This window comes from Panthera leo, chromosome B1 (assembly GCF_018350215.1).
Source record: "Panthera leo isolate Ple1 chromosome B1, P.leo_Ple1_pat1.1, whole genome shotgun sequence".
Taxonomy (NCBI): domain Eukaryota; kingdom Metazoa; phylum Chordata; class Mammalia; order Carnivora; family Felidae; genus Panthera; species Panthera leo.
This window is the reverse complement of record NC_056682.1, coordinates 96,548,191-96,573,880: the sequence shown is the minus strand read 5'-3', so window position 1 is coordinate 96,573,880 and position 25,690 is coordinate 96,548,191. Positions and strand designations below refer to the sequence as shown.

The window sequence follows — 25,690 nt, the reverse complement described above, 5'->3', positions numbered from 1 at the left end:
ATTACAGTAACCGATGGAATAAACAGGTGTAAATGGTGTTTAAGCTAGGTAATATTTTTTTTCCTATGCTCTTCTGTCAAGTTTAAACGTTTGAACTCTTAAAATCCTTTACAGAAATGGAACTAGTTTTCCAGACCGTGAATTGAGTAGCCTACCAGCTGTAAGTCTCCTCCTTCAGTCTAGTTCGTTTACTCACAGCGAACCCGGTCTTCTGAAAGCTTGACTGCCAACATTTCCCAGTATTGCCACAAGACGCCGGAGCACTTCCGGTCCTAGGCCCTAATGAAACTTCAGCAAGCCGTGAAGCAGAGCCTGTTACGCATGCGCACCGGGCGCAGCCTCTCCACTGCGGCCGGTCTCTTTACGTCACCACCAGTCTGGCAAAGACGGCAATCGGCGGGAGTTTTTCAAAATGGGAGCGCAGAGGCGCCGCCCAGGTCTCGGAAGGTGCCCGGGAGGCCATTCGGTAGCCGTGCAGCCGTCGCCAGGAGCGGCGGCCTAGAGAGCCAAGCCTGATGGGCGCCAAGACCGGCTGGCTGCTTGGAGCGCTGCCTAGAAGGGACTGCGTGAAGGAAGCTAATCTGGGGAGCACAGGCCTGAGCCTGGAAATATGGCGACCTGCATCGGGGAGAAGATCGAGGTGAAAAGACTTGGCAATCCACCGCGGGGTGGGCGGTGGGGGAGTTGGAGTGGAGGGACTCGAGACTACTGCAGAAGGGGGACCAGACGAATCTAACGGCTGCGGGGTGGGCGCTGAGGTGCTTTGGGAGAGTCCTAACCGCCAGGCCTGCCTGTCTAGGGGCGGAGCGCCCCGCCCCTCTGGCTGGGGTGGTGGGGTACAGGTGAGTTGCTCGCGGCCCCGCCCTTCTGTCTCCAAACACCAAGGCTTCAAGTTGGCTATCCCGCCGGGGCTGCCGCGCTAGAACAAGGCAAAGCTGCCTCCCCCTTCTCCCGGGGGATGGCGGTTACCTCCGGCGGGAGCTGCGGCGGGATTCCACCCGTGCCCTCTGCTCCCAGGGGTTGGCTGGAGATGGGAGCAAGGTGCTGAAGCTGCATTGAGGTTGAGGAAGCAGTTCATTAGGGTGCTGTATCTTGAAGCCAAGCCTAGACTTTCAGGGATCCCCGCAAGGCGTCAACATGCTTTCCACCCCAGACACCTGCTCTATTGAGGTGTAATACCTGCTTGAATTTAAATTCCTATTCCCCTCCCGATCCATTTTATCGTCTTTTTCCAGTCTCTTCTCTTTCTTCTTTATTCCTGTGAGTCATCACACATGTTCTTTCATTTTAACTTTTAAGGATTTTAAAGTTGGCAGTCTGCTTGGTAAAGGATCATTTGCTGGTGTTTACAGAGCTGAGTCCATTCACACTGGTTTGGAAGTTGCAATCAAAATGGTAAGAATATATTAATCAAATTTTCACCTCTACTTTGCAAGTAATTAGAGAGATGACTTGAGATGCCAGAAACTCCTTACCTGTGAGCCTTTTTTTTTTTTTAATGGGTAGAGAGAACTCATTGCTTAGGCAGAAGACAGTAGTGCCAAGTCCAGCAATTAGTGCCAAGTCCAGCAATTGACTTTACAGATATATCTTAGAAGAACCTTGACTATGCTTAAATAAGTGTTTTATTTTCATTAATGTTCAGTAAACCTAGTATTTATTATGAAAACTTGGAGTAATTGATAGACATCAAAGAACAAACAATTTGTGTATAATAATGAGTACTACTTGTGCATAGTTCTGTATTACACTGTAACAACCTAAAATATTCTTGATTGTTAGGGGGTCATTCTAATAGGAGTGCACAAGCAAATTAAGAATCACTTATCTTAAAAAGCAGGGAAAGGGAAGGGAAGTTTTGTTTTAAAGCTTGTCTAGAAGAAAAAGAGGAACGGGAAAAATAAAGTTTGGCTAGATATTTGTTGTTTTTGTTGTTGTTATAGATATGATTGCTGTGCTATTAAATTCTTTCAGTTGGGAGAAGATACTAGAATGCATTGGGTAAACTTACTGAATGTTCACTGTGCCAAGCTCTTTGTTAGGTGTATGGGGAAAACACACAGAGTAAATTGATCTCATAAATAGATAAAAGGACTTAACAATATTTTAAAGTATATTTTCTCTTCAAAGTTAATTTTTGAAAACTTCACATTTAGAAGTTTATTATCAACATTTAAATGTCTCATGTTATTTTTAGATAGATAAAAAAGCCATGTACAAAGCTGGAATGGTACAGAGAGTCCAAAATGAGGTGAAAATACATTGCCAATTGAAACATCCTTCTATCTTAGAGGTAAGATACAAATTTTGCAGATGTAACCTAAGAACATTGAATTTTTATATTTTATCACTTATTGTGCCCTTTTACATTTCAGTTGTATAACTATTTTGAAGATAACAATTATGTATATCTAGTATTAGAAATGTGCCATAATGGAGAAATGAACAGGTATCTAAAGAACAGAATGAAACCATTCTCAGAAAATGAAGGTAGGTGGCTTCTTTTTCTTTTTCTTTTTTTTTTTTTTTTTTTTTTGGTATATATAAATTTTACTCTTTAAAAACTAGTTTTTGAAGAATGTGCTATTTTGTAACGTTTAATAAAACTGTTTCAATTATTACTTTGGGTTAGAAAAGGAGACTTTTCATCCCCTCAAAATTAGAAAAGCTGCTAATTCCGTAAATAATTCAAGCATTACAGAAGTAAAAGGAGAAATTCGTTATCCATCTTTCCCCAAAACCACATTTTAAATTAAATCATTGGTAGCAATTTAGTATCCTTTTAAATCTAGAAATAAAGTGTTTAGAATGCTATTGATGTCTATAAAGTAGTTTCTAAGTGAAACACAGATAACTGTTAAAATCATTTATTATAGAAAATGTGAAACATATAAGTTGAGAGAGTAGTATAATGAGCCCTCATGAAGTTACCACTCAGCTTCCAAAACTATCAATTCATGATCAAATGTTTCATCTGTATACTTCTTATTCCCTCAATTTTCCATAGTATTTTCAAGCTAACTGTAGACATCGACATCTTTGTATGTATAAATATTTTGGTATATATCTTTAAAAGATTAGAACTTAAAAAAACAATAACAGTAACCACAGAATCATTATCACACCCAATAATTCCTTATTATCAAATGTGTAGTCAGTTTCAGCTTCTCCAGTTTCTTATAAGTAACTTTTTACTGTTCAGATTAGTATCAAATAAGGTCCGTAAGTCATCACACAAATAATTGTTTTCTAGTTATCTCACCCTGGTAACTGAGATTGCAGGTAAGCTAAAATGTGATTGTTGTTACACTTTTTGTATATTTAAGTCTATAACCCATTTGAAAACAGTTTGGACATATGTATTGAGTATGCAAATGTTTGTATTCTTTGATTCAAGGTAATAATATGAGTTAAAAAATATTCGTATGCATGTTAATGAGGAGTATTGCATTTTTTTTAATACTATGTAAGAGTAAGGCCTTCTTAAATAAGACAAACTATAAAAACTATAAAGGAAAAGAATTATGAATTTGACTTAATTAAAATTAAGAACGTGTTTGATAAAAGGTTAGGTCAAATTTAAAACAAAGATAGGAGTAAATATTTGTAAACTGTATGACTGGCAAATTAATTTAAAAAAATACAAGGGATGTTGGGGTACCTGGGTGGCTCAGTCGGTTGAGCGTCTGGCTCTTGATTTCGGCCACAGTTCGTGGGTTCAAGCCCCACATTGGGCTCTGCACATTGACCTCATGGAGACTGCTTAGGATTCTCTCTCTCTCTCCTTCTCTCTCTCTCTCTCTCTCTCTCTCTTTCTCTCTTTCTCTCTTTCTCTCTTTCTCTCTCTCCCCCCCCTCCCCCCTCCCTCCCCTTCCCCCTCCCACCCTGCCCCAGCTCCCACAGTCTCTTAAAATAAATAAATAAACTTTAAAAAAAAAATACAAGGGCTGCCTAACAAAAAAGGATAGTCCAATAGAAAAATGGGCAAGGGATCTAAGCAGACTTCACAGAAGAGAAAGTACAAATGGTCAATTAATAAATGTATGAAAAGATGCTCAAACTCTATAGTATAATCAAAAGAAGGCCAACTAAGATAATGGAATACCATTTTTTCAATCATTGTATTGAGACTACCAGTTTTTAACAAGGATGTGCATGAAAATACAGCCTTTTGGAGGACAATTTGGCAAGTATTAAAATACTAATTTTTTTTTTTTATGTGCGGCTTGAGCACACAACCCTGAGGACAAGAGTCTCATGCTATACTGACTGAGCCACCCAGGTGCTCCTTAAAATGCTAAATTTTATCCTTCAACCCAGTGATTCTATTGCTTGAATTTAACGTAGAGAACCACCCCATACATATGCACAAGAAAACAAGCATTTCCAGAATGTTTATTGCTGTTTTTGTAATCTTGAAGTAACGGAAATTACTCATTAATAGCAATTAAATAAAATGAAGATTTATGTGTACTGATATGGAAATATTTCAAGAAATACTGTGAAGTGGGGAAAAAAGTAATGAATCTGTATATTTCTATACCTTTTTACATATAACATTTATTACAGTGTATTTCTGTAAATTTATATAAAATATATATACACTATTAATAGCAGTTATTTTTTTGTTAGGGTTTGGGAGGACATCAGAGGAACTTTAACTTGCTTTCTTTTTTTCTTTTTTACAATTAGAATGTATTTATGAATTGTTCGTGCAATTATAAATATTTTCTCTTAATTGCTATGGCCTTCTGGGTACCCTAGTTACTCAAGACTCTCCCAATTGCTAATAATATTAAACTCCTTAATGCATCAGTTAGAAAGGACAAAGATTAGCAAAAGTGCCTAGTTGTTTTAAAAGTTTAAAAATCTTAAGAAATTATCATAGTAGTATTTTGGTTTATCAAACTACTAAGCTACAAGCTGGTGTTCTAATGTAATATTGTGGCACATGTACTTGGGTTTCTAAATACTGAATTCTAAGATTGTAAGTACTGAACCTTTCAGATTTTCTAAATTGTAAATTTTATTGTTTGCATTCTAACAGCTCGACACTTCATGCACCAGATCATCACAGGAATGTTGTATCTCCATTCTCATGGTATATTACACCGGGACCTCACACTTTCTAACCTCTTACTTACACGTAATATGAACATCAAGATTGCTGATTTTGGGCTGGCAACTCAATTGAAAATGCCACATGAAAAGCACTATACATTATGTGGAACTCCTAATTATATTTCACCAGAAATTGCAACTCGAAGTGCACATGGACTTGAATCTGATGTTTGGTCCTTGGGCTGTATGTTTTATACGTTGCTTATTGGGAGACCACCATTTGACACTGACACAGTCAAGAACACATTAAATAAAGTAGTATTGGCAGATTATGAAATGCCAACTTTTTTGACAAGAGAGGCCAAGGACCTTATTCACCAGTTACTTCGTAGAAATCCAGCAGATCGTTTAAGTTTGTCTTCAGTATTAGACCATCCTTTTATGTCCCGAAATTCTTCAACAAAAAGTAAAGATTTAGGAACTGTAGAAGACTCCATTGACAGTGGACATGCCACAATTTCTACTGCAATTACAGCTTCTTCCAGTACCAGTATAAGTGGTAGTTTATTTGACAGAAGACGACTTTTGATTGGTCAGCCACTCCCAAATAAAATGACTATATTTCCAAAGAATAAAAATACAAGCGATTTTTCTTCTTCAGGAGATGGAAGCAGTTTTTATACTCATTGGGGAAACCAAGAACAAGAAACCAGTAATAGTGGAAGGGGAAGAGTAATCCAGGATGCAGAAGAAAGGCCACACTCTCGATACCTTCGCAGAGCCCATTCCTCTGATAGATCTGGCACTTTTAATAGTCAGTCTCGAGCAAAAACAAATACAATGGAACGATGTCACTCAGCTGAAATGCTGTCAAAATCCAAAAGATCAGGAGCAGACGAAGAAAGATACTCACCTACAAACAGCAATGTCAATGTTTTTCACTTCTTTAAGGAAAAGACATGCAATAGTTCTGGATCTTTTGAAAGACCTGATAATGATCAAGCACTGTAAGAATAATTCTATCAAAAGCATTTTTTCTATTAATGTTACATTAGCACAAATACGAAGCTGCACCTAACTAAGGGGGGTTAATTTTTTCTAACATCAGATGTTCCTGGGGTATTTCTTAACTATGATTTCTATTTCTTATTAGAGAATCAGAATTATTTTTTTTTAATTTTTTTAAAACATTTATTTATTTTTGAGAGAGAGACACAGAGTCCAAAGCAGAGTCCAGGCTCTGAGCTGTCAGTGCAGAGCCCGACACGAGATGGGAACTCACGAACTGCAAGATCATGACCTGAGCCGCAGTCAGTCGCTTAACCGACTGAGCCACCTACGTGCCCCCAGAATGATGATTTTTACTTGTAGTTAAGAGACTTTCAAAATGAGTGTATGTGCTCATGAATGTCTTTGTAGTATTTTAATACTTTAGAATTTTTATTTTCATTTTTCATTTTATATGAAGCAGGTCTGTAGTGCAAAGTATATTAAATGTGTCTGATTCCTAAAGTACTCTAATAGTAACTATTCATTCTTTCTTTCTCTCCCCACCCTCCACCCTCTCCCCTCCCTTTCTCCTCCCCCCACCTTTATCTCCTTCTCTTTCTCCCTCTCTCTCTCTCTCTCTCTCTCTCTCTGTCTCCCTCTCTCCCTCTCCCTCTCTCTCTCTCTCTCTCTCTCTCTCTCTCTCTCTCACACACACACACACACACACACACACAGGCTGAGCCAATGATGAGTAATCATATTACTGACTGCTTCTCACATGAAGGCTAATTTTTTCAGTTACTGTAGTGTTTATTTTATCCATTTTCTGTTCTTTGGTTTTTATGCTTAAATTACAAGAGGGCAGTAGCCATATAGAAACATTGTCACAGTATGGGCATTTTGGTCTGGAAGTTTAGCTTCTTAGAGACATTTTGGTTATGCAAATATTGGTTTCTACAGTTACCCTAAAATTTTCAGATATTCAGATCAAAAGATAACTACCTTTTTAAAATATTTTTATCTTAAAAAGTTATTACCTGATAATTTTTTATTAGTTTTTGAGAATTCTTTTTCTCTGTTTAGCTCCAATCATCTTGGTCCAGGGAAAACTCCTTTTCCATTTCCAGACCAGACATCACAGACTGAAATGGTGCAACAGTGGTTTGGGAATCTGCAAATAAAGGGTACGTTTTCTGTTTGGGGCTTCCTAAGAAAATAATACATTTTCAAAAAAAAGAAAATATTTTCCATAAACTATATTACAGTAACGGTAATAATAACTATTTACTCATTTTAAATATTTGTTCTATCAGCTACTGCCCTTAATGCTTAACAAATATTAACTTACTAAATTCTCACACATAAAATAGAAGATATTATCATTAGCCCTATCTTACACATAAGGAAATTGTGTTACACAGAGCTTAATTTGCCAAGCTACACTCCCATAAGTAGGGGAGCCAGGATTCCAACCCTGGATTCTAATCTAAAGCAGCCTGGCTCAGAAACTTTACTTTTTATCCCTATGCTCTTACAGCCTATCTATAGTAAGCACCTATCAATGCCTATAAAATAATCAAAAGATGGTTGACCTTATTTTTAAGTAGAGGCTGATATGGACATCATGGTTTACTGATGGGACCTCACGTAACGCTAAAGTACCCAACCACTACAACCTAAACATTTTTTTTTTAAGTAAGCTCTAGGCTGAACATGGGGCTTGAATTCATGAACTTGTGATCAAGAGTTACATGCTCTACTGACTGAGCCAGCCAGGCACCCCAAAACCTAAACATTTTTAAACAGCTGTCATCCAAGTCATTTTAGGTATAGAGTTTAAAAGTTAAACATTTCTTATTAATGAACATGACAGACTCACAGAAGGTGGGTTGGAAAATAATGATGAGAAAAAAGAGATTAGAAAAGAAAACATATGGGGAGGAGGAGATCATTTTTTACTAAGTATCATGTTACTTCAGATAAAGAGTATTTAATATGACTGTAATCTAAGCAGAGTTGTTATGTCACCTCAAGTGTCTTTCTTTTTTTTCTTTTTAAAAATTATATATTCTTTTCAAGAGTCTGAAAGGGAATTAATCTTTTTATGTGTACTTGTTGATGATGATAATTCAAGTTTATGTTTTTTAAACTATAAAATTGCCATGTATGTAATCTTGCACTTAACCTTCTGTTGTGTTTATAGGTACTTTTATTTGGTAATATGGATATATCTGAAAAGGAGAAATAAGCTTGTTTATAATCTGGTGCTGCTGCAATTTTAAAGTATATTATTTGGTACAAAATATTTTCTGTCATTGGGAGTAGGGGGAGGAAAGGCACTAAGAAGACTTTTAAGGAAAAAATTGCAATACAAATATTTAGAGGTTAGCATTTAAAAAAATGCCTTAGAATGTAAGCTAATCATTTTAAGGGATTAAAAAAAAATAATATTCTTTTGTGAACTCTAAAATCACATAAAATAGATATGGGTAAAATTCAACAAGAACTTTTTTTTTAATGTTTATTTATTTTTGAGGAGAGACAGAGTGTGAGTGGGGGAGGGGCAGAGAGAGAGGGAGACACAGAGTCTTAAGCAGGCTCCAGGCTCTGAGCTGTCAGCACAGAGCCCGACGTGGGGCTTGAACTCACAAACCGTGAGATCATGAACTGAGTGGAAGTCGGATGCCTAACCGACTGAGCTACCCAGGCGCCCCTCAACAAGAACTTTTAGATTGTGATGCAAATATGCCTGTATTATTAAATATTATTAAAGCTATTTCGTATATTGTTTTTGCTTTTACTTGCATATTTTGTAAGTAAAGATGGAATAGATGGTCCTCAGCTTAAAGAGAGTAAATTTACATATTACATAGAATGATTACCTTGGAATTCCTCTCAAATCTGTACATATTGGAGCATTGGCAGTTGCTTGTTTTAGAATTAGTAAGTGACCCCACGTGACTAGATTTTGCCTTGATTGAATAAATAATTTCATAATAATATATTTTCTTAGTTTTAGGAATATAAAGGTATTTCTTTTCAATCTGGCTTAAAATATTCTTTTAAAGTCATTCTTTTATTATGTCATATCATAAAACTGTGTATTTGTTAGAAATATGAGCATTTTTTACTAGATCTCTTTTATACCTCAAAAAAAATTCCTGTTAAAATAATACCAGCATGACATTGTGTTGTGAAGACTCAGTTTTTTAATTATGCACTAAATTGCTTTATTCTGTGTATATTATAGCTCATTTAAGAGAAACTGCCGAGCACAACAGCATTAGCCCAAACAGAGATTTCCAGGGCCATCCAGATTTGCAGGACAGATCAAGAAATGCTTGGACTGATACACGAGCCAAAAAGAGCCCTGATGCTTCTGATAATGTGCATTCTACAAAACAGCTGAATACCATGAAATATATGACTGCATTTCAAAGTAAACCTGAGATAATACAACAAGAATCTATTTTTGGCTCAGATCCTCTTTCTGAACAAAGCAAGACTAGGGGTATGGAGCCACCATTGGGTTATCAGAAACGTACATTACGAAGCATTACATCTCCTTTGACTGCTTACAGGTTAAAACCAATTAGACAGAAAACGAAAAAGGCTGTGGTATGTCTATCATTTTTCTAAATTACTATGTGATATTTTCCTTGACTATATGGTTTCCTGTGTCAAATATGTTTCTCTAGTCCCTGTACTTTTGATATTTACATGATAAACTCATTTAAAAGAAAAGAGACTGAGAGTTTATAGAAAAATAGCTCTTGCTTTCTTCTGGCTACTTTAAGAATGGTGAATTGATACTGATAACTTTTGAATTTTAAATTATTGATAATGAGAAATATTTAAAAATAACACTGGCTAAATACTGTGTTAAGTATTATTTTATTCACAGCTGCAATTACTAAATTAATATCTTTTACTTTTGTTTCTGTATTTAGGCCAGTCTTAGAAAGGTAAAATAGAAAATACAATTTTTTTTAACATCTGAAACTAAACTATTTAAAGAAAAGGAATATGCACAAAATCAAGTTTAAATTGATGTATGAATTGGAAATAGTGATTTTTATTTTTTAATTCCATCTTTCTCCCGTTTGTACCTTGTTTTCTATTTCACCCAGTCTTGCCTTTGTTTGGCTTGCTATTGTCTTTTCAAAGTCTTTATTCTCCACCCCTACCTTCTGCTTTCATTCTGCTTACTGGTTATCATTTCACACTTAATTATGCCTTCTTACCTTTGCTCCGTATGTTTCACAGCTGTGCTCAAATACACCCCTGGTTTAGACTTGCAGAGAAGCAGCCACTTGATTTTGACTTTAAGTTTTGTTTCTGCTATGGTTAAGTACTTTCAAGTATTGTATATGTCAGAGCTATTATAGTAAACAAGAGTATTGTTATTAAATTTTAGTCTTTTTGTGTGTTTTTTTTAAGGTTAGTATACTTGATTCAGAGGAGGTATGTGTGGAGCTTCTAAAGGAACATACATCTCAAGAATATGTGAAAGAAGTTCTTCAAATATCTAGTGACGGAAACATGGTAATGTGGCTTTACTTTATTATCTTGCAACTTCAAATTATCATTTAGCATTCCAATTTGTTCTACAGGGATATTGTTAAAAGTTTTAAAAATTGGTTTTCTTGGGGGACCAGGGTGGCTCAGTTGGTTAAGCATTCGACTCTTGATTTTGGCTCAGAGTTTGTGAGATGGAGCCCTGCATCTGGCTCCATGGTAACAGTGCAGAGCCTGCTTGAGATTCTCCCTCTCTCTCTCTCTCACAAAATAAATAAGTAAACTTTAAAAAAATCTTTTAAAAAATTGGTTTCCTTAATATGATAATATCTCTTAAATTCAAAAAGTAAAATAGTATACTAGATATATTTAATTATTGTGGTTTCAAAAATAATTATAACTTGTAGCAAAATCTGAACTTTAAGCTTAAGTTTGAAAAGCAAAATAATGACTTCTAGAGAATATTTAGCATTTTCAATAAAATAGTATTTTAATTTTACACGTGAGCTCTTCAAATTTTATTAATGAAATATAGCACTTTAACCTAATGGCATATAATTAGAATTCTTAAACAATTTTTTGGCAGATCACTATTTATTATCCAAATGATGGAAGAGGTTTTCCTCTTGCTGATAGACCACCGTCCCCTACTGACAACATCAGTAGGTATAGCTTTGACAATTTACCAGGTATGTAAATTTACCAGGGAATAAACTTAGATAATTTATATATACATAAACTCTATATATGAGAATATCATAGATTGTAAATGTCTTGCTTCAGCCAGGCTGTAGCTCACGTTCTCATACTTTATATGTGGTGAGATGTGGTAGACCTTACTAATCCAAATCCAAATTTATTCATATTCTGTGTTGTCACATATTTAAATAAAAACTAACTGGAATATTAGTCATATATCACACAAATATAATTTGTACACTTGTTTAGTTACTAACTTGTCTAGAATCATGTTTAAAATTCAACTTGAAATATCTAATTGTTAACTTTTAAAACCATAACTATGCTACATAAGTGATCATTTATAATTATGATTAACCAAATGACTCCTTGTCCAGTTTCTGGATATTATGGATGGGGGGAATTAAATATTGAATAGTAAGATGTCATTGAGGTGAATTTAGAAACAAACAAGAAAATATATCTAATCTAACCCTATTAGAAATCCAAACAGGTAGACAAGACTCTTTAAATACTGTAAGTGACTATAGTTACAGGGAATTGCAAAACTTACTTTTGTCTATTGGGACCACAAAATTCTATGCTTTACTAACATAAAGAGAACCATATCTTTTCCTGAGAGTCTGATGCTGATATCTCAGGTAGAAATTTTTTTATTTCATTTATTAAAACTTTCCTGGAATCTTATAATAAGGAGTCAATGATTCAAAGAAAGATTTCTTTTAAATAATCATGATACTAGTCATCAGATTTTGTTATATACTTCTGGAGAATTGTATTATACTATCTTTAGTTTTCATTAAAATAATAGACTTACATCACTACAATACCTTATTTTGGTAATGAGGTTACTAACCTATAAACTTGAATTTTTGAGGAAGAGTAGAAATCAATTATTAAACTTTCAGTGAAATTTGTATGTCAAATCAACACTTTATTTCCTAATATTAGATATTTTTTTTCCTTTTCTCCCCCTAGAGAAGTACTGGCGAAAATATCAGTATGCTTCCAGATTTGTACACCTTGTAAGATCTAAGTCACCCAAAATCACTTATTTTACAAAATATGCTAAATGCATTTTGATGGAGAATTCCCCTGGTGCTGATTTTGAGGTCTGGTTTTATGATGGTAAGTACCATTTAAAAATGGTAATTTTTTTCCCTTTAGTTTATAATTTAGTAGTTTTTTTTTTTAATTCAGCACCACAAATCTTTAAGATGTATAGTCATACAAATAAATTACACAGCACAGTGTATGTTAATTATGTTAACAAATTTGTATTTATATATACTTTCATAATAAACAACTTATTCTATATTATGTATATTAGTCCTCTTTCCCTATTTAGCTCAAATTTAACAACATTCAGGTTGATAGTACAAAATTACATGAAATAAACAATATCCTATTGCTTAGTAGAACCTCAAATGGACATATACCAAATTATGAGAATTATAAATGTGGCAAAAGGATAGGTTGAACCAGAGAATATTATTTTCTAAATCTGTTCTATAAAGATGATTTAATTTTTAAAAAAAATTTTTTTTTTTTAATGTTTATTTATTTTTGAGACAGAGAGAGACAGAGCATGAACAGGGGAGGGGCAGAGAGAGAGGGAGACACAGAATCGGAAGCAGGCTCCAGGCTCTGAGCCATCAGCCCAGAGCCTGACCTGGGGCTCGAACTCACGGACCACGAGATCGTGACCTGAGCTGAAGTAGGATGCCCAACCGACTGAGCCACCCAGGCGCCCCAAGATGATTTAATTTTTAATCAGTAAAGCTCCGTCCTTCAAGGGACACCTAGCACATACACTCACACAGTGCACATATAACTATCTTTCAATTATGTTTTTGTATGAGATTAGTAATTTTTTAAAATATAAAAGTATTGGACGTAAATCAGATATATGCAGAAAAGAAAAATGGATGGCCTATATTTATCGAATACTTTGAGAGCCTCATTTTATTTCTGATCAGTGAGTGAATGAATATAAATGATACCTTATCTAGGAGCTATTATGTACTGGAATGGTAATGAATATAAACAGGAATATTTAAAGAAATGATGAAAGAATGGTTTTCTTTTTATTCTTTAAGGAGCAAAGATACACAAAACCGAAGATTTAATTCAGGTGATTGAAAAGACAGGGAAATCTTACACGTTAAAAGGTGAAAGTGAAATTAATAGCTTGAAAGGGGAAATAAAAATGTATATGGACCATGCAAATGAGGTATGTACATTCTTGTGATAGGTTTTTCATACCAATTAATAGTGATTCCAAATGAGGTGAAGTAATGACAAAAAGCACTATTTTTTTAAATAGGGCCATCATATTTGTTTAGCACTGGAATCAATAATTTCAGAAGAGGAAAAGAAAAGTGGAAGTGCTCCATTTTTCCCAATAATCATAGGAAGGTAAATGCTTGAAAATTTTTTTAAATATGCCTAAATTGTGTAGGAAATGTTAAAAAAATGTTTGATGTTTACATTATGAACACTTTTTAGTTTTCTGTAATTTGAAAGCTTTAAGGGAATATATTTGAACATTTTTTTCCCCTTCAGAAAACCTGGTATTACTAGTTCACCTAAGACCTTATCACCTCTTCCTTCTGTGGATCCAAACTACTTGATGAGGGAGAGAGCATCTTTGAGTAAAATGGGCATAAATAGTGCTGCTTCTCCAAAACAGGCACCAATATTTAATCCTTCTGTAAGTAAATATATGTCACTTTTATACTTTAAACTCTTCAGTAATTGCCTCATGCCCTTCATATAAAATTTAAATTCCTTATAATGGCCTTACTATCACCTGCCTACTTTTCCCTTTCCTACTTTACACTCTCTATTCTTGAGCCTCAGGAGCCTTCTTTTAGTTCTTCAAGAAGGTCAAACTTTCAGGGCCTTTTCCTATGCTATTCACTTGACTTGGAACTTTTCTCCAACTTCTTAATGGCTAATTCTTTCTCATCCTTCAGGTCTCAGCTTAGTTTTGTTTTTGTTTTGTTTTTTAATGTTTATTTTTTGAGAGAGACAGAGTGTGAGCAGGGGAGGGGCAGAGAGAGAGAGAGAGAGAGAGAGAGAGAGAGAGAGAGAGAGAAAGAAACAATCTGAAGCAGGCTCCAGGCTCTGACCTGTCACCACAGAGCCCGATGCGGAACTCAAACTCAAGAACCGCAAAATCATGACCTGAGCTGAAGTCAGAAACTCTACCAACTGAGCCACCTAGACGCTCCCTTCAGGTCTCAGTTTAAATGTTACCTCAGTGAGGCCTAACCTGACCGCTCTAGGAAAAAGCTAAATATATTAATATATGTATCATTTTATTTTTTTTTTAATGTTTATTTACTTTTTGAGAGAGAGAGATAGAGACAGAGTGTGAGCGGGGCGAGGGCCAGAGAGGGAGGGAGACACAGAATGTGAAGCAGGCTCCAGGCTCCAGGCTCCAGGCTCTAGGCTCTGAGCTGTCAGCACAGAGCCTAATGTGGGGCTCAAACCCACAGCTATGAGATCATGACCTGAGCTGAAGTCAGACACTTAACTGACTCAGCCACCCAGGTGCCCCTCGTTTTATTTTTACTAGTAAAATATCATTTACTGCTTTAATATCCATGATAGTCTCATGGTTACATAAACTTATTAAATTTTTATTCAGTGAACTATCATGCCAATAAAGACTACAGCAATATAGGAAAAAATGCAAAATTAAATAAATTTATCTATGTATGTATACTCACACACATGTACATATATCCTATAATTGCAGTTATGAAAAATTATACCTTGGGAAAAAAAGAAAAACTTCCCACATGAAAATTGCAACTATGTGATTTTTCTTCTGCATTTTTCTAATTTTCTGTAATGTAGTTATATATTTACATTTTTTTGTTAGTACTTTAAATCTGAAGCTTATTGTTTATATGTTTATATTTCAAGTTTTTAACTTTGTTATTAAAAAATTATTTTAAGCTAATGAAAATCCAGTCATCTTCTATTTTTGCTGAATTTGGCTGGGGAATAATATCTTCCTTTTAATGTTTATAGATGGTTACAAATGAAGGACATGGCCTTACAGCTGCAGCTTCTGGAACAAACATCCCTTCTAGTAGTCTAAAAGATTGTCTTCCTAAATCAGCACAACTTTTGAAATCTGTTTTTGTGAAAAATGTTGGTTGGGCTACACAGGTGAGAAGTTCTTAGAAAAGTGAATTTTCTTAGTATGAATTTCTTTGGTTTTTATAGTGATCAGACAATTACCAAAAAATATAAATTATTACTTGCAGATTTCTCTTTGCAAGTAAGTTTTTACACCTTTTTTTACATTGATTATATTAAACATTTTGACATTTTTTATTTGTATACAGTTGGAAGAATCTAGGTATTGTTGATAACAGATTGTTAAGGTATAGGTGATTTTGTTTTTGAAGTTTTAAAAGCAAGTGTTTTAAAGCCTAGTGTCCATTGATAGGTGGATAAAGAAGATGTATGTGTATATATACAATGGAATATTACTCAGCCATAAAAAAGAATAAAATCTTGCCATTTGTCATAGCATGGATGGGCCTAGAGGGTATTATACTAAGTGAAACATGTCGGGGGAAAAACAAATATCATATGATTTTACATGTGAAAGCTAAAAAAACAAAACAGAAACAAGCTTATAAATACAGAGAACAAGAACAAACTGATAGTTGCCAGAGGGCAAGAGGATTGGCAAACTAGGTAAAGGAGATTAAGCGTTACAAACTTCTAGTTTGTAACTTCTAGTTGTGAAACAAATAAGTCACAGAAATGAAAAGTATAATATAGGGAATATAGTTGTATGGTGACAGATGGTGAGCATTGAATACTGTATAGAATGGTTGAATCACTATATTATATACCTGAAGTTCAATATAACATAACATTGAATGTCAACTATGCTTCAATTAAAAAAAAAAAAAGGCAGAATAGAAGTGTCATGATAGTGGCTAATTGTTAGGAATTGAGAATGATGTTCATGACATTCAAGTTTTAGAAACTGTTTGTAATCTATTACTATAGTAACTTTCATTAGGCAGAAAAGGATTTTTGCATTTAAAAATTAAGTCTACATTGACTTCCAAACTTACAGAATTATTTGTAGGTATGAGCCTAAATGTGTATATTATCTGAAAGCTTGAAGGTTGGAGACTTGAGCATAGTGCATGTAATTTTTACTTGCCAATGAAGTTTAAAATTCAGCCTAAACCTTTCTGTGGGTAGGAAATAAATGGTGAGTACCTGCTATGCGGTGCCATGTTTTTCATATATATTGTCTTGTTATTCCCCAAAATAAAACCTAGTAAAGTTGGTGTTATCTCCTTTTATAGATAGTAAAATTATGGCTTATAATTGTTAACTGACTTGCATAGTCCTACTCGTTAGTTGGCAGAATCTGGATGTCAACCCAGGTCTGTTTGATTCCAGTGTCCATGTCTCCTCTCTGCTGTTTGGAGTGGCACATTGTATATTAGTGACTATATCAAATATCAGTGACTAAAGGAACAAGTTGCAAAAGCTAAGTTGTAACATTCTCAGGTAGAAGAGAAATTCTGTAACCCAAGGACAGAAAATACAGAGAAATCTTATAGTTTAAGAAAATGTTACTTTTGTTGTTTCCTAAATCTCTTCTTGTTTAGAAATGCTAATGAGGTGTAGGGGGTACAGGAGAGGATGCAAAACTACTCCAACATACTAGTAGAAATAAATGGGAAAAAGGATTCATTTAGAATAACTTTAATATTATAATGCCCTAGCTATTAAAGGAATAATCTAAAAAGATATGAATATTCTCAGTGTTACTACCATCACAGCCCCAAATTTGTAATTATCTGAGAGGGTTGCTTTTTTTTTAACTATGTGAAAAACCTGTTAAACATGAGTAACTTTTAAGAACTTTAAATCTTCTACTATATAGTAATTTTGCATTTATTGTTTTTCTAGTTAACTAGTGGAGCTGTGTGGGTTCAGTTCAATGATGGGTCCCAGTTGGTTGTGCAAGCAGGAGTGTCTTCCATCAGTTACACATCACCAAATGGTCAAACAACTAGGTAAGGTCTTAGAATAATGGTTGACATTTAGCCCTTTGATATAATTTTTTTTCTCTATATATTGAAATAAATGATTTAATAAGGTTTTGTATGTTCTTTAGGGCCTTCAATTTAATAAAGAATCCAATTTTAAACTTGTTTTAGAAATTATATATATATATAGCTGGTCCCAGTTTTTTGACCTAATTTTCTTTTTATTATTTAAATACATTTGGAAAGTGGTCTCTTTTAAAAGGAAGCACATTGGATATGCTTAACTTGATTTAGGTATCTACTCAAATGATTTTGTATAGTTTTTCTGCAGTGCCTCTTCTCATTGAAGAACTATTGAAAAATATAATATGCCTTTTGGTACTTACATACAAACCAAGTAATTAAGTTATGTTTTTGTCTTTTTTTCTTTGCTTCACTTAGGTATGGAGAAAATGAAAAACTACCAGAATACATCAAACAGAAATTGCAGTGTCTTTCTTCCATCCTTTTGATGTTTTCTAATCCAAATCCTAATTTTGAATGATTAAAGCTCGTTTTAGATATTTTAAGTCTAATAAATAACTTTGTTGGCTTTCAAGTAAAGTGACTTTTTTTATTTAATATAAATAAAGCCTTTCAGAAAGCCTTTCTGTAAAAGACAATTTTAATTTGTACCATAATGGATATAACCTAATGAAAAAACAAAGCAGAATAAAACTTATAAATATGAACTGGTCATAGATTAAAATAGTATGCCTGACTTTGCTTTTAGAACAAATGCCCCCAAACTTTGTGTTCATATGTTTGTATTGAACAGTCTTTTAAAAGCAAAAATATGAATGGTGTGTGGTATATTTATGCTTTTTTTTATTGTTTTCCCTACTTCTCAGACATGTTGAGAATCATGGAAAAAACATGCTGGAGTTTTTGAATATTTGAACATGTAAATGTGTATTTATGTTATAAGTAACATATGTAAACATGTATATTTGTTTTATATTTATTTTTGTAGCACCAGTTTCTAATGAAACATTTCTGAAAATGCATTTTATAAAAAAATAATAAATACAGTAATAAGTTGCTTTATCTTTTGATTCATTTAATTAAAAACATATTTTAAAGTAAATTACTAGTAAATTCATTTAAAAATTTTGTTGCCTGTTTAGGAACCAGTTAAATTTTTAGAATTAATTTTGCAAATAATAAATACATTGTTTGTCTAACTTTATCTGAAAATATCTGTATATTTTAATGACAAACATTTTAACAATGTAGAACTTAATGCAATAATTAAGATGAAGAAAAAGAATGGTAGTGGAATAGCCATTCATAATGAAATACTCAAGGTAAAACAGGACTGGAATAAAGTTATGTAAACATGATAAAGGCTGTTTAACTTAATGATTCCTACTGTTTTTTACAACCAGAAATATTTGAGCTAGTTCCATTTAGTAGATAGAAATAACTAATGTCACAATTATTCAACATTGTTTTGGATGTTGCCTAAGGCAATGAGAAGAAAAATAATTTGCAACATATATTGCAGAGTAAATAAGAAAAAGACAACCCAATAGAAATATGGACAAAAGATATGAGCAGATAATTCACAAAGACAGAAATCCATATAGTGAATCAAAAGTACATACAGTGGAGCAAACATGGTGGAGAAGTAGGGGAATCCTACTTCCCACGTCTCCCAAACAAAGAAAGGCTGAAGCCAAAGGACTTTGAACCCCAAGAGTCTGGGAAGAAAAGAGACTGAATCTACCAGGGAGAAAAGGGGACAACGTGAGAGACCATAGGTGGGTGATTGCGAACTGGGGGAGATAAAACGGGCCACATAGGCATGGAAGGGAGGGATGCCCTTTGGTGAGAGACAAAGGGAAGAGAAAGAGTGGCTGGGGAAGGGTAAAACTATCTGGACAAGAGAAAAACCTCAGACCAGGACGGAGAGGGATCCCATCTCTTAACTGCAGGTCCCATCTTCGGACTGGGGCGAGCTGCCCTGTTCACACACCTAGGGAGGAGGGGAGCCAACTCTGGTTTCAGTGCTAGATCGGGGGTGCAGTCTGCAGCAGGAGAAACCAGTCCCCTCCCCTAAAGGACTGGGGCACACAACAAAACCAGCTGGGACCTCATGTCAGGAAGCACTTTCCCAGTACCGGGGTGCACAGAGCAGGATTTTAAATTCCAGCCAAGCCCCTGGGGCAAAGGTGTCGGCAGAGTGAGATAGCCCCGTCTGCACCTGCAGGACAATGAGGATGGCTCCAAAGGAGTGATTTGGGCACCAGGTCATGGAGAAGAGACTGGGGGGGGGGGGGGGGGGGGTCGCCATTTTTCTCCCCACCACCACCAAGGCAGGGCCTCGGGATCGGTCTGCCAGGCCCACAGTGGAGGGAGGACCAACCTACACCAAACCATGTGCCTCAGCACAGGGTAACTGCATATCTACTGGAGCGGGATGCTGTGGAACTAGACGACAGCATCTCCAGAACAGCGCTGCAGCATTGCCTGGATAAATTGTAGGACAATTCTGGATATATGGATATATTCTCTCCCCCATTTCTCCTTCTTACCTCTTCCCTCTTCCAGGCTGGTTACTCTGGTTATTGATTTGTTTAAACAGACATATTTAATCCATTCTCTTGATACATGTTCTATACCTCCTTTACATTCCTTTCTCTCTGGAATAATTAAGCCGTATAGTTTCTCTGTCTGGGTAACTTTATCTTCATTTCTTTTCCCCACCTCCTTCCTTATTTTCCTTTCTCTCTCTCTGGATTAAGCCATTTAGTCTCTCTGCCTGGTCAATGTTTATTTTTTCTTTTTCCTCCGCCCCTGTCATTTTTCTCTTTGTATGTGCTCTTCTATCAGCACTGCTTCCACCCTGTTCCTTACTTGTAGCTGGTGTTTCTGGTTTTTTGCTTTTGGATTGTTTTTAGATTTTAGTGTTTTGTTTTTATTTATTTGTGTGTTTGCGTGTTTTTGTTTCCTGTGTTTTCCTTTCCAGGGCTACTTCAAGGAACAAATCAAAGCATACCTGGTGGAGGGTCCAAAACATCACTACGGGTAGGGAAATAAAATAACCACAGTCACAACAACAGAGAGCAAGTAACACTCTCCAAAAAACACCTCCTAAAGTGCCAGGCTCTGGACAGTGTATGACTGCCCCCTTTAATACAGCAGTGCTTGAAGGTGCAGATCATATAACAAGCTTTTAAAACTCATAAGGGACGTAAAACTAACCAAAATGATGAAATGGAAGAATTTTCCTCAAAAGAAATTCCAGGAAAATGTGACAGCTAAAGAATTTATCAAAAGAGATTTAAGCAACATAACTGAACAAGAATTTAGAATAATAGTCATAGAATTAATTGCCAGGCTTGAAAAAAAAGCATAGAAGACAGCAGAGAATCTATTGCTACAGAGATCAAGGGACTTAAAAACAGTCATGATGAATTAAAAAATGTTATAAGTGAGGTGCAAAATAAAATGGAGGCGACCACAGCTCGGATTGAAGAGGCAGAGGAGAGAATAGGTGAATTAGAAGATAAAATTATGGAAAAAGAGGAAGCCGAGGAAAAGAGAGATAAAAAAATCCAGGAGTATGAGGGGAGAATTAGAGAACAAAGTGATTCAATCCAATGGAACAATATCTGTATCATAGGAATTCCAGAAAACAAGAGAAAGGGGCTGAAGGTGTACTTGAACAAATCCTAGATCAGAACTTCCCCAATGTGGGGAAGGAAACAGGCATTGAAATCCAAGAGGCACAGAGAACTCCCTTCAGACATAACGAATCGACCTTCTGCATGACATATCATACTGAAACTGGCAAACTACAAGGATAAAGAGAGAATTCTGAAAGCAGCTAGGGATAAATGGGACTTAACATACAAAGGTAGACACAAAAGGGGAGTAGCAGACCTATCTACTGAAACTTGGCAGGCCAGAAAGGAATGGCAGGAAATCTTCAATGTGATGAGCAGGAAAAATATGCAGCCAAGAATCCTTTACCCAGCAAGTCTGTCATTCAGAATAGAAGGAGAGATAAAGGTTTTCCCACACAAACAAAAACTGAAGGAATTCATCACCACTAAACCAGCCCTACAAGAGATCCAAAGGGGGACTCTGTGAGTGAAATGTTGCAAGGACCACAAAGTACCAGAGACATCACTACAAGCATGAAACTTACAGACATCACAATGACTCTAAACCCATATCTTTCTATAATAACGCTGAATATAAATGGACTAAATGCACCAACCAAAAGACATAGGGTATCAGAATGGATAAAAAACAAGACCCATCTACTTGCTGTCTATGAGAGACTCATTTTAGACCTGAGGATACCTTCAGATTGAAAGTGAGGGGATGGAGAACTATTTATCACGCCACTGGAACTCAAAAGAAAGCTGGAGTAGCCATACTTATATCAGACAAACTAGACTTTAAATTAAAGGCTGGAACAAGAGATGAAGAAGGGCATTATATAATAATTACAGGGCTCAATCCCAAAAACTGTGAGATCATGACCTGAGCCAAAATCAAGGATGCTTAACTGACTGCTCGAGCCACCCAGGTGCCCCGATAATTCTGTCACCCTTATTTCCATCATTTAGTCTTAGTTCTAGAGGTAATATATAAAATACTCACCATCAGTTTTATGCTGAATTCTCATGTCATCTTAATTTTTTTGAAATTTGCTCACAGCTCATAAAAATAATATTCCCTGGGTTCTTCATAAGTATGTAAACTTTATCCTTGAAGGTCAGCTTGACTGGATATAAAATATGTGACCCACACTGTATTTCTTTAAATAAATATATTAATCCACTGATTCTGGCATAAAAAAGTATCATCACAAAATCTGATTGCAATATGATTTTCTTTTCTAAGTGACTTAGCCATTTTGACTGGTACCCACTTTTTTTTAACACAATATTTTTTTTTTTTTAATTTTTTTTTTTAACGTTTATTTATTTTTGAGACAGAGAGAGACAGAGCATGAACGGGGAGGATCAGAGAGAGAGGGAGACACAGAATCTGAAACAGGCTCCAGGCTCTGAGCGGTCAGCACAGAGCCCGACGCGGGGCTCGAGCTCACGGACCGCGAGATCATGACCTGAGCTGAAGTCAGCCGCTTAACCGATTGAGCCACCCAGGCGCCCCTTTAACACAATATTTTTAATGGAATCTGTGATAATAGACCATTCTGGGTCAATTATTCAGGTACTTGGTATGCCCTTCTCATATGTATGTTTGAGCTTTATTTTAGCAAATTTTTTTTTTTGTATATAGTTCTTAGAATTTGTTCTGCTTCACTGCTTTGGTTTTCTTGAAAGACTTCTATATATGTTGTATCATCTGTGCTTAGTTTTTATATCCATCATTTTTTTGTGGAATCATTTTTATGTCTTTATTTCTGTTGTTTTAATTTTCCTTTGTCTTTTATTTCCCTTATCAAGTTATCTATGGCATCTTATTTACTTCTGTGTTCCTTCTAATTTGGTCTTCATGTTCAGATTATTTTTATTTTATTCATTTTTTAAAATGTTTTATTTATTTCTGAGAGAGAGAGAGAGGGAGAGAGAGAGAGAGTGGGGCAGGGGCAGATAGAGAGGGGGACAAAGGATCTGAAGCGGGCTCTGTGCTGACAAGCAGACCATGAGATCATGATCTGAGCCAAAAGTTGGACACATAACTGACTGAGCCACCCAGGTGCCCCAAGATTATTTTTTAAATTTCTTATTCTTTCCTGAGCTTTGCCAGCAATATTTTCATATCTTCCTATTCTCTTATTTCTCAATTTCATTGAAGAATTATCTCATTCCTGATTATGATTTATGTCATTTTTTAGTTTCCATTATTTCATAATTTCTTTCTGCTCATTTTAGTCTGTTTTATGGGCATATCTATGTGGCATGCCTTTGTTGTCTGTAAGAATATCATTTAATTCAACTGTACTATTTTCTTGCTCCTCCTCAGTATTTATTTTAGTACATAGTACTTGTATTTCCAGCTGTTCACGTCAGAATCCTGGAAGTCATTCTTAACATCTTCTTTTACCTTAATGTAATCAAATAATCCTGTCAACTCTACTTCTAAAATATATTTTACATGCTTTGCTTTCAACTCCCAGTTCCACTGCCAATTCCCCGGTCCATGTCACCAGCATTACTCATCTGAACTACTGCAGTAACCCGCTTGTCTACAAACATCTACTCTTGCCTCCTATTTCAGTGTTTTTTTTTTTTTTTAATGTTTAATTATTTTTGAGAGAGAGAGGGAGACAGAATGTGAACGGCAGGGGGGGGGAGGCAGAGAGAGAGGGGGAGACACAGAATCTGAAGCAGGCTCCAGGCTCTGAGCTGTCAGCACAGAGCCTGATGCAGGGCTTGAGCCCACAAACTGCAAGATCATGACCTGAGCAAAAGTCTGGCATTCAATCCACTGAGCCACCTGGGTACCCCTCAGTCAGCATTTTTAGTTGCAAACATCAGAATTCACTCTAGTTAGTTTAAGCAGAGAATATATTTATTAAGGGTATTAGTACATAGAACCTCTACGAGGGACAGAGGTTCAGAGATTCAAGCTTTGCAGTGAGGACCAATGCCTGAATCACTGTATGCAGGAGCTGCCTCAGAAAACACCCTGCCACCCCTGCTTAGCACAGATCCTACAGCCATGCTGATGAAGCTGGGGACTAGGTTCCAGATGTTTTGACAGTGCTTTCTCCAAAATTTAACCACTGATCTTGCTCCTTCACCAAAATCAATTTTGCTCATGGTGCCCACTTGCTCTTTTTGCTCCATTCCTTATGAAATCTCACATGAACCAGAAACACATACTTGTGTCTTAGATGCAAGGGTAGATGAGATAGAGTTTTGGCTTCTGAGAGGCTCAGTGTGAGGAATTCTCCAAATGTGGAAGAGTTACCAGGAAATGAAGAGTAGCCACAAACATGATGTCCTCTACACCCTACTCTAGTGCATATTTCACACTGCAGCTAGATAATTCTAAAATACAAAGCTGATTATTACTAACTTTAAATTAAATGTGGACATTTAAAAATGCAAAAGTACACAAGTACATAAGTAACCTCCATGTATCTCCCACCCAACTTCAACAAATATTTTGCCAGTCTTGTTTCATCCATCCTGATGCCCTTTCCCTTTTGGAGTATTTTGAAGCAGATCCTAGACACATGTAATTTCTAGTAAATTCTTCAATATCTATCTTTAACAGATAATAACCTTTTAAAGGCATAACAATAACACTACCATACATCTCAGAATTAGCAATAATTCCTTAATATCATCTAATATTGAGTCTAGTTTCAAATTTCTCCAATTGCCATAAAAGTATCCTTTTACATTTGGTTTATTTGAAAAAAAATTTTTTTTTTAACATTTATTTATTTTTGAGACAGAGAGAGACAGAGCATGAACAGGGGAGGGGCAGAGAGAGAGGGAGACACAGAATCTGAAACAGGCTCCAGGCTCTGAGCTGTCAGCACAGAGCCCGACGCGGGGCTTGAACTCATGGACCATGAGATCATGACCTGAGCCGAAGTCGGATGCCTAACCGACTGAGCCACCCAGGCGCCCCTACATTTGGTTTATTTGAAACAGGATCCAAAAAAGATCTCTTAAGCTTCTTTTTCATCTCTGACATCTGATCTCCCTAATTTCTTTTCTTTCTCTCTTTTTTCTTTCTTTCTTTTTCTTTCTTTCTTTCTTTCTTTCTTTTTCTTTCTTTCTTTCTCTTTTTCTTTCTTTTTCTTTCTTTTGTAACTGGATCATTTGTCTATAGAATATATAGCCTTCTGGGTTTAGGTGATTACTACCTAGAGATGGCATTTAACATGTTTCCCTCTGTATTTCCTGTAAACTAGTAGTTTATCGGCTTGATTAGGTTCTGGTTTAATTTTTTGGCAGGGACACTTTTACAAGTGGTGTTGTGTACTTCCTGCTGCATGAAGTTATGAGACACGTAATGCTTACCTACTTTCAGTGATGTTAAGAATGATCAGGGGGGCCTGAGTGGCTCAATTAAGCGTTGGACTTCAGCTTACGTCATTATCTTGCAGTTTATGAGTTCGAGCCCCACATCCAGCTGTCTGCTGTCAGCACCAAGCCTGCTTCGGATCCTCTGTCCCCCTTTCTTTCTGCCTCTCAAAAATAAACATTAAAAAAAAATAGATTGATCAGTGGGTGCATGTGTTGTCAGCCTCATTCATCCTTTAGAAAATTCCTTGTTACTCTTTCACCTGGTTGTTTTAGCCTTCTTGATGATTGTTGCCCATATCTATTATTTCACTAGAGGTTGCTAAGTGGAGATTTTTCTATTATTCACTTCGTTTTTACTAGCTTGGA

The 25,690-nt window shown here is 35.7% G+C and overlaps 2 protein-coding genes across 3 annotated transcripts in view; one reads left to right on the top strand and one right to left on the bottom strand.

Annotated features, from left to right (window-relative positions):
* The first annotated feature begins 371 nt into the window (after positions 1–371).
* PLK4 (polo like kinase 4) lies at positions 372–17,910 on the top strand. 2 transcript variants are annotated; one of them, XM_042935532.1, is made up of 16 exons: positions 372–640; positions 1,300–1,395; positions 2,198–2,293; positions 2,376–2,490; positions 5,048–6,068; positions 7,135–7,235; positions 9,302–9,669; positions 10,492–10,596; positions 11,156–11,258; positions 12,247–12,396; positions 13,368–13,501; positions 13,595–13,686; positions 13,834–13,981; positions 15,313–15,453; positions 17,233–17,339; positions 17,754–17,910. In XM_042935532.1, exons 1-16 carry the CDS (start codon positions 611–613, stop codon positions 17,854–17,856), a joined length of 2,910 nt encoding a protein of 969 aa, XP_042791466.1. In that variant the 5' UTR covers positions 372–610; the 3' UTR covers positions 17,857–17,910. The 2 variants fall into 2 exon arrangements, with proteins under 2 accessions (XP_042791466.1, XP_042791467.1); XM_042935533.1 differs by lacking the exon at positions 372–640 and adding an exon at positions 781–842.
* Positions 7,089–25,690, bottom strand: part of MFSD8 (major facilitator superfamily domain containing 8) — a 69,999-nt gene continuing 51,397 nt past the window's right edge. Inside the window, exon 13 of the transcript XR_006201722.1 lies at positions 7,089–7,222. The gene's annotated coding sequence lies outside the window, so the exon portion shown is untranslated. The remainder of the gene's footprint in view (positions 7,223–25,690) is intronic.

What these genes read in the sequence shown, in the direction of transcription:
- PLK4 (XM_042935532.1), top strand. Translation starts at nt 611, where the DNA reads ATGGCGACCTGCATCGGGGAGAAGATCGAG. An exon ending in CCTGATAATGATCAAGCACT is followed by an intron (nt 6,069 to 7,134) that starts GTAAGAATAATT and finishes TTCTCTGTTTAG; the next exon opens with CTCCAATCATCTTGGTCCAG. An exon ending in TTCCCAATAATCATAGGAAG is followed by an intron (nt 13,687 to 13,833) that starts GTAAATGCTTGA and finishes TTTCCCCTTCAG; the next exon opens with AAAACCTGGTATTACTAGTT.